Raw genomic sequence first — 14,052 nt, 5'->3', positions numbered from 1 at the left:
TAGTTGAAATAAACTAAGATTAATTGATTAACTTAATTTTGAATATATACTCTAATAAATAAGAATAAATAACATTTTCTTTTTTAAAGGAAAGATTTTATACATTTTGGGTAAGTAGGTCCGTCCATTTTTAACCATAGATTTTATCATTAATTCAGGCATGTTATAATTGTCTTCTTGATTTTAAACTTTGTCATGATGACTTCTGTAACAAGGTAAATTTAGAAATCGTAACAACTCTATAATCAAAACCTGAAATATCGTATGGCCATACACCCAGGGATCTAAAGGGGTAACACTAATGCTGATAAATTGATGTACATCCCCAATAATGATACACAAAATTACCTCTTCTGTAGATTAAAATTAGTGGTTGAAACGTTTTAACGCTAATCTAACAAACCAACCAATCAATAGTCCAAAAAGTTGTTAATCCAACGAATATGAAAGCGTTATTTTAAAACTTTGGTGACTAGTACAACAAACAGCCCATTGTCTCCCCTCTTTTTCCGCCATAAAAAAAAATTTTTGTGTACATATCTATAATACAAAATAGAACGATGTCTGTCTGTCCGTCCGTCTGTCTGTCCGTCCGTCCGTCCCTTAAGATCTCGGTAACCACTGAACCGATCGGATTCTACTCTTCAGGGAATATACCTACTGGTCCTGTGGTGGTTTTAGGCTATTTTCTTGGGGGTTGGGACACCCCCACCCCCCCCTATATTTTTTCTTTCTTTTTATTTTTTTTTTGGAGGGGATTTCCTTGGTACTTTACGTATTTCGTCCAAATTTTTTTTATCACCTCTTGGGGCAAAGCCACTAGAGGCTAGGGGCGAAGCTGCTAGTATCCTATAATATAAAGTAGTAAGATATTATTATCTGAATCTTAAGATCTTCGAATTGCTGGTGTGAATGGGCTGTACTCTTCAGGAAAGCTTTATAAATGTCTCAGGATGGTTTAAGGCTATTTTCCTGAACTCTCAAACCCCACCGATGGAGACTAGGGGCGATAAAACTAGTGTACACATTTATGTAACTTTATTTGGTCTAAAAATTATGTTTTTGATTTGTAGTATGAATAATTATATGAATATATATCATAATTAGTGTTTATACCTATCAAAAACACTTTTCTGGTGTTACTAAAGTTTTGAGTTATGGTAGAAAAAACTATAAATTGATAAATAATGTAAAAAAATCAAGATACTCTAAGTTATAAGATAATTGACGATAAATTTATGTACATCTTAAATGATGCTGAACAAAATTAAAATTAGCCTTACTTTAGAATAAAATTATTGGTTTATAGGGTTGGGCCGGATATCCGGTCATTTTCAATATCCGGCCGGATATCCGGCAATATAATCTTTTATATTTTACAACAAAAATCTCTGTTTTTTTAAATTTTAAATGGCTGTAATTTTCTTATTATTGAAGATAGAAGAACAATTTTTTCTGAATATGTTTATCTTTATGTAAATTTTATATTAGAAATCTCAAAACATAAATTTTGGCGGTGGCAGCAGTACTTGGCAGCTGCCAGCCGCAAACCGACGGTTTGCAGGTAAACGGCAACGGATTTTATGAAATTGTAATATGTCATGAAGATATATAAAAAAGCCTAAGTTTAAAATTTGAAATCTTCAAGTAAAAATTTGCGGTCACAGGAACCGTTTAAAGATTTCTGGAGACCTGGAGGTTCAGGACTTGCAGGATTATACCTGGAACCTGATATCAACTTGAACACCTATATTACATATGAGGATGTACGACTATAGGATATTTTAGTATTAGATAACATGAAATGCTTTGTTTAAGTAAAAAAATATTTTTACTTTTTACCTGAATGACCTTACCAGATTTGCTGGCATCCTGTGCCCGCCAGGAAGGAGGTATTAAAAAAATTTCAACTCTCAGTTATGTGTCATACCCATATTTCGAAAGTCACTTAGTTATAGCCCTCTACCTTTTATACACAGAAAATGGGATAGAAAAAAACAGAGTGGGGGGGGGGCAGACATTCAACGCCACATCCCCGCCCATCCTCCAACCGTTAGGGGTTGATATTACAGATTGAGGGAAGTAATAGTTCATTAGATTTATTTGCTAAGAAGAAAGATCATTTAATACTTACTTAATTTTTAAGTTTTAATCTTAATTTTATCCTATTATACAAAGTAGTAAGCTTTTTTTGTCTGTAGCGAAGGATCTCGCTAACCGCTGAACTGATATGTTCTCCTTTAGAGTGAAGCTTCTTATAGGTCCCAGGGTGGTTTTAGGCTGTTTCATTTTTATAAAAAAAAGTCGTTGTAAGGTTTTTAATTATTTTTCTGCGCTTTCATGTCCCTTCTAATATCCCTAGATACTAGGGACGCAGCCGCTAGTATAATGTAAAACACGAGTTTATGAAGAAATTTTTTTTGTGGGTATAGTCCTCTTTGTGGCCCTTAAGGAGCGATTATTCGTATTTTCACAGTAGCTTTCCTCCTATTTCTAGCCCCTTGCGGGGGACTCTAACCTTGCGGGGCCAATTGCATAACCCTGCGGGGCAATCACCTAACCAAATATAACCTAACCTAACCTAAAATAACCTATTAAAAGCAATTTTAAAAATACAACGAATCGCCCCTTAAGGTGCGTTGCCACAAAAGGGACTATATCCTTTTTGGATACTTTAATATGTAGTAATTTGGCCGTTTATCCGGCCGGATATCCGGTAATTTGGCCGGATAACCGGATATCCGGCGTTTGCCGGATATCCGGCCGGTTACCGGATATCCGGCATTTGAAATCAGCCGGATATCCGGTATCCGGCCAAAAAAATATCCGGCCCAACCAACTTTAAAAGTTTGGACACAACTAGCATTGTTATAAAAACTGATTAAGATTTAATTATAGTAAAGAAGTTTTTAGCCAACGAATGCAGGGAGGAAGTGGACATTGGACTGTTTATTACACTAGTCCCCAAAGTCCATAATAACGTTTTCTTGTTCGTTAGCTTAACAACCTTGCGGATTTTTATTGAATTTTGATTGTTCATGTAGTTGATTGTCCAAATGTTTCAAACACTAATTGTTATATACAGAAGGGGTAATTTTGTGTGTATCATGATAGGGGATGTACATCAAACTATCGGTCATTGTCTTATCCCTGCAACAAATGGGTGAACGTTTTTATAAAACATTGGATACTAGGTTCAACAAATAAATTTGAGAAAAGAATAATATTTATTTACAAAATATATATATGAAAATTTTCAAGTACAATATATCATAAATTTTAATCGCGCAGTCTTCTGAGTGCAATGCAATATGTAGTTGTTTTTAGTTCCCTGGGAAAATAGGGATAGATGTCACAGCTTTTGGCCTACCTATTGACATCATAGTAAAGGGAAGAAAAAAAGAAAGGGGAAAGAAAACTCTTTAAAAATGGGATATAGAGTGTTTCCTGACGTCAATAGAATAGGTACGCCAAAAGCAGTGACATCTATCCCCATTTGCTAGGGCACTATAGACAGATACATGCACAATTACAAGGGTTGATACCCCTGTCTTCTGGTGACAATAGTGTTTCTGATGGTGGCCAGGGTGTAGAGGAATATGGAGACGACCACGAGACACCCGCACACAAACATCGACATACTGGGGTCGTTGTAGTAGTCAACCACGATGCCCGCCGATGGAGGACCTTAATAATTTATTTTCTCGTATTCATTCTAATCCGGTGGATAGGAACCGGTTCTCATCCATACGAAAAAACTATGTCTAGCATTCTACATATCCAGCTTTCTACGAATATAGAAATGTACAATCATAAGATTAAAACCAGTTTTTTTAGCCGGTGCCTCCGGCTCCTCGGGGCTAAAAAAACTAGTTTTAATCTTATAATTGTACATTCTATATCCGCGGAAAGCCGTTTATAATACGGTGCGAGAAATAACTATTCCAGTATCGCTTTGAAACCGATTAATATCAGGTGGATTAAAAACCGGTGTGGGCCATACTGAAAAATTATGTATATCCTTGTATTACAAGCAATTTTCCACGAATATTAAATAAAAGCATCAAAATTAATTCCAGTTTTGTTAGCCCGGGCCTTTGGACCCTCGGGGCTTTAATCTTAAAATTTTCCATTTTATATTTGTGGAAAGCTGTCAATAATACGATGCGATAAATAAGTATTACAATCCAAAGTAGCGCAGTTATAAAAAAGATGCTTAAGACTTCAATTTTATTCCGAAAGTGCTCTAAATTTTCTGGCGGTTTCCTTAAAGCAAAATCGAGCAAAATCCCCTCCTCCCCTTATTTTGATGATAAGGGTGACGGGTGTAGTTTTTTCTTTGTTTGTTTATTACTTTAGCTTAGGTTAAGTTAGGTTTTGTACTGAGATAGTTCGCAAGGTCTAGATATAGAGAGGAAAAAAATTAACCCTCCCCTCCCCCTCTTATTTTAAAAATAAGGAGGAGCGGAGGGGCTGTGCTGGAAATGCACTTTGAGGGAAAAACTGGTCCCCAAAGTTTTGTAATAACCTTTCTTCTTCATTGGCTTAACAACTTTGATTCATTAAGTTGAGTGTTCAAACGTTTGAACCACTAATTTAAACATACAGGAAGTGTAATTTTGTGTATTGTCATTGGGGATGTACATCAATTTATCGATCATTGTCTTATCCCCTTAGATCCCTGATTAACATTACCTAAAAGAACAGCTAGACCTCTGGCGGCTGATAGGAACCCAAAAGTCTGGTTAAAAGCTTTTACACCCAACAATCTGTAATAATTAGTATTAGTAGCAAGGCTACTCTTTAATTAGGATATGTCTGGTCATACGTCCTTTCGTATGCCACTCTTATTAAGGGTAAGGTTTCGTGATTGATGTATTTAAATTTAATTCTCTTATTTTTTTCTCTTATTCATTGGAAACCGATTAATATCCGGTGGATAAGAACTTGTTCTCATTCATATGAAAAAAAAACTTAGTCTAGCATCGTATTATATCTAGTTTTCTACGAATATAAAAATGTACAATCATAAGATTAAAACTTATTCAATCTTATAATTGTACATTTTATATCCGCAGATAGCTGTTTATAACATGTTTATAAGATGCTAGAAAAAAAAAACTATTCTTAATTTAACCAACTTCCTGCTTATTTAAAATAACAATTTACTGTTCTATTTTTATTCATGTTATTGATAAATTTGAATGCAATGCTGCGCTACCTTTGGACATAATTAAATATATGGTTTTTAAAAACAAGGACAATTATTTTCAATAGTAGATAAGCTGTTTAAAATATACAGATGAATAATGGAAAGAAAAACTGTGAAAAGAGAGAAAAAGGGATACAAAATACATCTGTCTAAAAAATTTAATAAATATACATTTACCGAAGAGAGTGCGCCTTTTTTTAGGACTACATTCTTATATCTTTTATTGAAGGGTCAGTACCCTAGTTAAAACCCTGGCATTACCGACAGACAAACTGACAGATGGACAGATAAACAGACACGAGCACTTGATAGAGTAGGCTCTATACTAAAAGTGGCACTAAAAAAATGACGCCATACGATGAAATAACCAATGAGAGGCGAGTATCAATTTTACCATTGCATAGGTCAATTGCAATGTGTACTGGCCTCCCATTGGACAACTTTATTTTATGGCGTCATTTTTTTTGGTGCCATTTTGCGCTGTCTCGTAGGTTCTATACTAAAAAAATTACCTGACAAGAAGGGGTCCTATGGATCCAACTACACAACCTAAACATCGCATTTATCTATTAAGCATCGTATTATAGACAGCTTTCCGTGGATATCATATGAAAAATTTTAGGATCAAAACCAGTTTTGGCCCGAGCAATCAAAACTGGTATTATTTTTATGGTTTTTATTAAGGAAAATTGTCTGTAATAAGTTGTTATACATGGTTTTTTAGTATGGATAAGAACCGGTTTTAAATCTAGCGGATATACATCGGTTCCTAAGCCATTCTGGAAAAAGCAAACCTAAACACATTTTTTAACATTTTCAGACTCGGTTATATAGATGCTTATATAGATTGTCTCTAAATGTCCTAGGAAACAACATTCCAAAAATCAATTGAACAGAATACGATATTAACACAGAGATATTGCTAGTTCAAAACTAATATAATATTTGAAGACGTTGGACTCAAATTTCACACATGGTCAATTATTTCTAGATTTCCGTATATTTTGAGACGGGGGCAATTGTTCTATAGAAAGGGGTTAAGGATAATAAACTTTAACTGTATTATTACTGGATATTAACCTATCGTTCTGATATATTAAATCCCTACATTATATTTCAAGCCTAGCGTTCCATTTTATTGTGACCCAAAAAAAAAAAGAATAAATAATAATTTGATGGAATACCTTTACTTCTTGATAAATCACGAAACCTTATACAATCTTTTTTATTTTCAAAATTTTTTTTTAGTTACTAGCGGCTGCGTGCACCCCAAGCATCTAGGGGCTATATATATTCAAAGGCATATGGAAGGGCAAAAATAGCCTAAAACCACCTCAGGACCTTTAAGAAGCGTCACTGTAAAGGAGAACCATATCAGTTCAGTAGTTAGCGAGATCCTTCGCTACAGATAGAAAAAAGCTTACTACTTTATATAAAACTAGTGGCTACGCCCCCTAGAAGCCTCTAGGGGCACTGGCACTGGTAGGAGGAGGAAAAGTCGACCTCATCCCATTTTAGATTTGAGTTTCAAAAGAGTTAAACAAATACTTTTTTGGGGTTCAAAAATAGTTTAAAACCTTCCCAGGACCTTTAAGAAGCTTCACTGTAAAGGAGAACATTATCGGTTCAGCGGTTAGCGAGATCCACACACCCCACCCACCCCACAACCCTCACTTTCCAAAAGAGAGCAATAGAGATTTGTTGTTTCAGCATATCTTCTCTATAATTCATATGTCTGCCTCAGATCTGGTCTGCCTTAATAATTCAAAATAATTTAAAGAAGTGGACCTTTGTCTGTAGGCCTTAGTACTTTAATAAAAAAATTTCTCGTCTAGCATCGTATTATATTTAGTTTTCTACGAAAATATCCGCATAAAGCCGTTAATAATACGATGAAAGAAAAAACTATTATAAGAATTTATCTTAGGAGTGGACATGTTTGTCCTTTTTCTGTAAGATCTCATGTTACATGAATGATAAGTTGACCCTTCCCCTACCCATGAGTACAAACAACAAATGGAACAAGGTTGACTAGATCCAAAATCGTTGATATAGAAATACATTCAACAAAAATATTTGTATATAGTTATACTGTATTGTAGTTTGAGTTATTTAATCTAGAAGGTAATTTTGTGTATCATACAACATCCATAAAAGTGAGCACTAGAAACGGTAGGACAAACGGATATTAATTAACACTTAAATAGTGTCAGAAGAGTCGAAGCAAAATTGTAAGTAAATTTGTTGAAAAACATGCCTAAATTACCAAAAAAAGCTATCCGTTTTTGTCGGACGGACGGACTGACCCTAATGTATTTAAAATGTATTATCAATTATGGCCCAGGATATAATCCCCCTCCCCCCCCCCAAAAAAAAAAACCCAATGGAAGGGCATCGTGTTATATTACATGTAAAACTTGAAAGAGATTTAACTAGATTTCTTAAACACAGAAAAAAACAAACTCACTATATATTTTTCCACGGATATTAAAATAAAAATCCAATGACTGTTTTCTACAAATATAGAAATGTACATACAATCATAAGATTTAAAAATAATAAAAATAACCTTACGATGCTATATATAATTTAACATGCGATTTTTGGACAGCTTTCCACAGATTTTTAAAGCAATTTAATAACAAACCGGAAAGAAAATCTAAGTATGTTACATAATAATCATTAAGAATCCGAACAATTTTTTTGATGGACTATTGATGCATCCTTGCATAAAAGATGTTCCGGTTTGTTATTAGCTTAAATTTCTTTTTAAAAAGTATTGAAAACAAAACAAAAAACAAAATTATAAGTGAATATTATAGAGTTGCTATGCTTTCTAAATTGTACAATAGAACAATACTAACATGCCTAAATTCTAAAAAATCTATCTGTTCCAGATGTACAGACGGACGGACGTGCAACCAATTCCAATTATAGAAAAGAAAATTATGATAAGAGATATCAGTAAAGGACGGAGCGGCCTTGATTATAGAAAAGCTTCGCTTTTAAAAATTGGTCCTTAGAAACACATTCTTACAAAGGTATATCTAACATTGTCTCACATAAAAGTTAATTTTAAAAGCAAAGCTTTTCTATAATTAGGGTCCGTCCGTCCATACGTCCGTCCGTCCGTCCGTAACGGATACCTTTTTTCGTTAATTTAGGCATGTTAGAATTGTCCTATCGATTTCAAACTTTGCATGGTGATTCCTGCAGTAATTAGGTAAGATTTAGAAAGCGTAGCAACTCTATAATCAATTTTGCATCGACTCTTATACATTTAAAATCTGATTATTCAATTTTGACACTATACAAGTGTTAATGTCCGTTTGTCCTACCAGTTCAGCGCTTCGCTTTTATGGATGTTGTCATCCTTGTTGTTTCTATAAATGCTCATATTTAAACTTCCTATTGTATAGGATTATGGGGGGTGGGGTGTGTTCCCCCCATATTCAATTGAATATGATTTACTTTACAAGGCATAGGAAAAAAAACAAGCCGTTCTTATTTTCTCTGCTCCCTTCCTGAACTACAAATGAATTCTTAAGAGCAACTTTTTTTATGGGGGGGGGGGGAGGGAGATTAGAATATATAATTAGTTTTCTTCGGCACCTCGGGGCTTAAAAACTGGTTTTAATCTTATAATTGTACATTCTATATCCGCGGAAAGCCGTTTATAATACAATGAAAGAAATAACAATTATTGTCCATGTTTTACCTTTTACCTTTATTTTGTCAGAAAATAGTAGTAAATCATATTTAATTGGATATGGGGGGGGGGGCAACTCTGTTTAACTTTAGCCAAATAAAGGAAATCGGAGGGTTTATCAACAAGGATGACAACATCCATAAAAGCGAATCAGTAGTACAAACAAACAGTAACACTTGTAGATTGTCAGAACTGAATAATCAGAATATAAATGTATAAGTATAAACAGAATTATAAGTTAATATTATAAAGTTGTTCCACTTTCTTAATCTATCGGTTCTAGATGTACAGACGGACGGACGTGAAACCAACCCCAATTATAGAAAAGCTTTGTTTTTTACAGCAGTAGATATAATTAACACCCCTTCCCATAAATCTTTACAATAGGAACTTGATGTTTAAATATGAGCAGTTTTAAAAGTTAAAAGAAACAAAATTTAACTTTCACTTTTAATTAAGAAGCTTTATGAAATATACATGGATATATTGAGAAAGAAAATTTGTAGTTAATTTAGCTTGCTAACATAGAACTCGTTTATTGTTCATTAGTTCATCTAGTAGAAGGGGAGTGGGTAGATTGGGGGGTGGGGGGTATGGTTATTTTAGCCAGCTATGAGTTTCACTTTATCAGAATACATGAAAATATGATGCAGCATCCAAGTAATAATATTTCCGTTGTAGTAGCGCCTCTAAAATGGAATGGACACACACAAATAATCTATGATTCATACCCAGGAATCTGAGGGGATTAGAAAATGGACTTTGCATTGATGTACATCACCAAAAATTATAAATAAAAATCTATACAATATAAAACATTGGTTGAAAAGATTGGGCACTACAAGTTCGGACCCTACCAATCACAATTCAATTTTTTTAACCCACGAGTAAAAAAACTTTTAAATAAAACTTTGAGTACTTGTGTCATTAATTATCAAATGTCCTTAACAGTGCAGTGGTCCTTTTTTGGGATAGTATCGACTTTAAAATGGATTTATAATTACTTGGACATTACATCAGATTTTCATGTTACAGATTCGGATAATTCTTAAAGACTTTATTTTGTTTAGAAATACAGGACAGAATGACAAAGTGAGTTATAATGTAGTTGCTTGTAAGTCAAAATTCTTCGCAAGAAATAAAGGAATCCTATCACCTAGGGACTGATGAAAGGACGATGGTCAAAGAGAGTTATAGAATAGCTTTGCTATTACAATCTAAACTAAACTTTTCAGAAAATTTTACATATTACAAAAAAAATAGTTTGTATCATTTATATTTAATACTACAACTCCCTGTCTAAGTTATGATCAAAATGTTGAGGGTTGGTCAGGGATCTTAAGGGATAAGACAATGAACAATAAATAATATCCCAAGGACGTCCAAGGGGGGGGGGGTAAAAGGTTGATTACCCCCCCCCCTCAAAAAAATAACCTCCCATTAAAAAAAATTTACCCCCCCCCCAAAAAAAAAATAAGCTTGGATGCCCCTGGTACATCCCCAGTAATGATAAACAAAATTACCCCATATGTAGATTAGGATTATTGGTTGAAAAGTGTGGACACTGATAGTCTTAAACCAACCAATGAAAATACAATAAAAGTACCCAAAGTTTTGCGCCAACCAATAAAATAAAGTAATTCTAAAACTTCTAATCATCTGATTGATCTGATTTTTGGTATTTTGATTCCTGATTTTGATTAATGAAAAAAGCTATCCATCTCAGACGTACGGACGGTCGGACGTACGGTCCAACCCTAATTATAGAAAAGCTTCGCTTTTAAAAATTTAAACTTATAAAATCATTAGATTAATTTAATATCCCTCCCATATTTCTTTACTAATACAACAACAGGAAGTTGAGGTTTTGATATGAGCAAGGGGTCCAACCTTACTTTTTATAAAGCAGGGCTTTTCTATAATTAGGGTCGGTAGGTCTGTCCTGTTAACATTATTCTGTATTTAACAGTTTTACAAAAAAATAACGTATAATTTTGTCAAAAATAATCCAAAAATATTATGCTTAATTTGTTCTGACACTCTACAAAAGTTAATATCAGTCATTCCATTTTAGAGCTTCGCTTTTATGGATGTTGTTATCCTTGTAATTTTCTCAAAGTAGATAGTGTAAAAAGTAATGATAAATTGTAGGGGGGGGGGGGGGGGGGAGCAGTATTTTTAATTATCCTATTATATAAAGTAGTAAGCGTTTTTGTCTGTTCCGAAGGATCTCGCTAACCGCTGAACCGGTATTGTTCTCTTTTACAGTAAAGCTTCTTACAGGTCCTGGGAAGGTTTTAAACTTCCCCCCCCAAAATATTCTTTTTTTAATCTTTCAAAACTTAATATTAAAATGGGATGAGGTCGACTTTTCCCCCTCCTACCTTAAGTACCCCTAGAGGCTTCTAGGGGCGTAACCGCTAGTATATACAACCGCATGTAAAACTACAAAAACATGTGTTAGGTGTGATTGGGAGAAGGTTGGAACTTGCCCTGATTAGTTCTGCTAACAAAATATCACGTAGGTTTTTGGGGTTGTTGATGATGTCCCCCCCCCCCCCCCCCCACACAAGAAAATAGCCTATAACCACCACAGGACCAGTAGGTATATTCCCTGAAGAGTAGAATCCAGCAGTTACAAAGATCTTAAGGGACAGACAGACATACATCATTCTACTTTGTATTGTAGATTGTGGGGGAGGAAAACTTTTACTTTTATTTATTATCCCTTCATTCTTCTGGGTTAGACTTAGGAGTTGACTTTCCAAACTTTCGAAGCTACTCTATATTTTGAAATGTCCTTCTGTCTTTCTATTTTTGGTGTTTATGGTCGGAATATCAAAATAAGCATAATTTAAATGTACAAGTGTACATCTAAATCACATTAAATGACCCGTGTATGCATGTCATTCCCCCCCCCCCCCCAAATAGACGTCATATTGTGATGACAGTAGTTCGAAATCTCGGATTTTTTAAAACTTGTTTTGTTCCCCCCCCTTATTTTTGTGCATTAACTGGTGTTTATACAAATGCGCCAATTTCAAATCCCCTACCTAAAATTTTTGTATAATATTTTTTATTAAAACTCAAATTAAAAAGTAGAAAGGCAGTTGACTTATCCCCCTCCCACTTTAATAATACCTAAAGGCTTCTAGGGGGCGTTGCCCCTAGTCTATCTTAAAATAAAAGCTATATCTTGCATTATTTTTTTCAATTAGGTGTTTGAACACGAATTGCATATAGTAAAAATATTTTTCTTTTTTAATTGTTATCCTAATAAGATAAAAGTTATACTTAAAAATTGTTTTAATAGTTATCATTATATTTTGCATTTTTAAAAAAACACTAAAATTGACCAAAATATGCGTATATATTTTGTACTCACTTGCGTAATTTATATTTCAGATTTTATTTACCCGTCATCCATATTGTAATTTGATAATTATAACATGACCTCCCCTCCCCTCCCCCATCCTTTCATGCAACAATGGAACAAGGTTGACTAGATCCAAAATCATTGATATAAATACATACAACAAGAATATTTGTGTATTGTAGTTTAAGTTATTTAATCTAGAGAGTGACATATTCATAGAAGGTAATTTTGTGTATCATTGTTGAGGATGTACATCAATTTATTGGCCATTGTCTTATCTCTTAAGAACCCTGATTTTTCTTAATGTTGATTGCAAGATATTTTGACTTTTAGACTGACCTAACCTAGTTATAGAGTAGCTGTGCCACTAAAAAAGGGGAAAACAATTAGTGAGCAAAACTTAAAAGGATTTTGTTTTTTGTAACTAAAATTTGTTCCACAATTCTATAATGTATAACTCCTAACATTCGTCTATAAAAAGGTTACTATTAAAGATTTATGTCGGATTTTTTTACGAAGATTTTCATCAAATATACTTTTCAAAGTTCAAAGAGATAGGGGACAATGGGATGTTTATTACACTAATCCCAAAAGTTTTATAATATTTTCTTATTTGATGGCTTAACAACTTTGGGGACTTTAATGGTTTGTTCATTAAGTTGAGCATCAAAATATTTCAACCACTATCAATCTTTGGGGATGTAAATAAATTTATCGCTCATTGTCTTATCCCTTATGGTTTGCCTTAAACTATACGGGGACCTATATGAAGCTTACCTAAGATGGATAACTTAATTTTAAGGAAGCTGTTTAATAATTAACTGGCTAAACCTAATTATAGAGGAGCTTCGCTTCTATGAACTATATAAATGTATCATTTTAGATTTTATTGGCCTTGTTTTACCTTTTTTATTATTTTTTCAGAGAATGGTAGTAAACTGTAAAGTAAATCATATTCAATCGAATATGGGGGGGGGGGGGGGGGTAAAATCCCTGTGAACACCGCACCCCTTATAATCCTTTACAATAGGAAGTTTAAATATGAGCATTTAATAAAATAGGTTCTTTCATTATTTTAACTTTTTAAGTGTTAAAACCTAAAAGTCTAATTAGATATATTTTGCAAATTGTATACCTAAATACAAAGTACTAAGCTTTTTTTGTTTGTAGCGAAGGATCTCGCTAGCCACTGAATCGATATGGTTCTCCTTAGCCTTAGCATGGATTTAGGCTATTTTGTTTTTACAAATAAGTCTAATTATGGTTTTAAGCTATTATTATTTTTTACCCTTCCATTTCCCTTCGAATGAAATGCCCCTAGATGCTAGGGGCGCAGCCGCTAGTTTACTAAAAAGCTCAACAGTTAGCAAGATCCCGAACAGACAAAAAACTCTTACTACTTTATATAAATAAACGGCAATTATTATTTGCTAAATCAAATTCCGGAAAACTAAAACAGAAAAATAGGTTGCGTGAATATTTTAAACAATATTTATGAGAACGTTCCCAATTAAATTTTCAAAATTTTATTATTTTTCTACGGCCAGCGAACGTTGAGTTATATTCCCTTTTTCAATTATATTAAACGTCCGAATTTAATTGAACGGCTAGATATCGGTCAGAAATAACATATTAGGCTTAAATTTCAACTTCCTGTGCGAAGGGTTATATTAACCCTTTCATTTTTGAATTTTACGGATTTTCTCAAGACGATTCTGGGGTGCATAGGGGAATATTAATCTTGAATATATATTT

The 14,052-nt window shown here is 33.7% G+C and overlaps 1 protein-coding gene across 4 annotated transcripts in view; it reads right to left on the bottom strand.

Annotated features, from left to right (window-relative positions):
- Nucleotides 1-3,208: 3,208 nt before the first annotated feature.
- Nucleotides 3,209-14,052, bottom strand: part of LOC145312204 (monocarboxylate transporter 13-like) — a 36,486-nt gene continuing 25,642 nt past the window's right edge. For all 4 annotated transcript variants that reach the window (XM_080151413.1, XM_080151414.1, XM_080151412.1 and 1 more), the window contains 3 exons: nt 5,725-5,761; nt 4,696-4,769; nt 3,209-3,687 (listed from right to left, as the gene is read on the bottom strand). In XM_080151413.1, the coding sequence (XP_080007539.1) occupies nt 3,530-3,687; nt 4,696-4,769; nt 5,725-5,761 (269 nt within the window). In that variant the 3' untranslated portion in view covers nt 3,209-3,529. The remainder of the gene's footprint in view (nt 3,688-4,695; nt 4,770-5,724; nt 5,762-14,052) is intronic.

This window comes from Acartia tonsa, chromosome 2 (assembly GCF_053477335.1).
Source record: "Acartia tonsa isolate MP-2025a chromosome 2, ASM5347733v1, whole genome shotgun sequence".
NCBI classification, from domain to species: domain Eukaryota; kingdom Metazoa; phylum Arthropoda; class Copepoda; order Calanoida; family Acartiidae; genus Acartia; species Acartia tonsa.
Note: the sequence above shows the minus strand (reverse complement) of the source record. Positions and strands in the feature narration are given on the sequence as shown.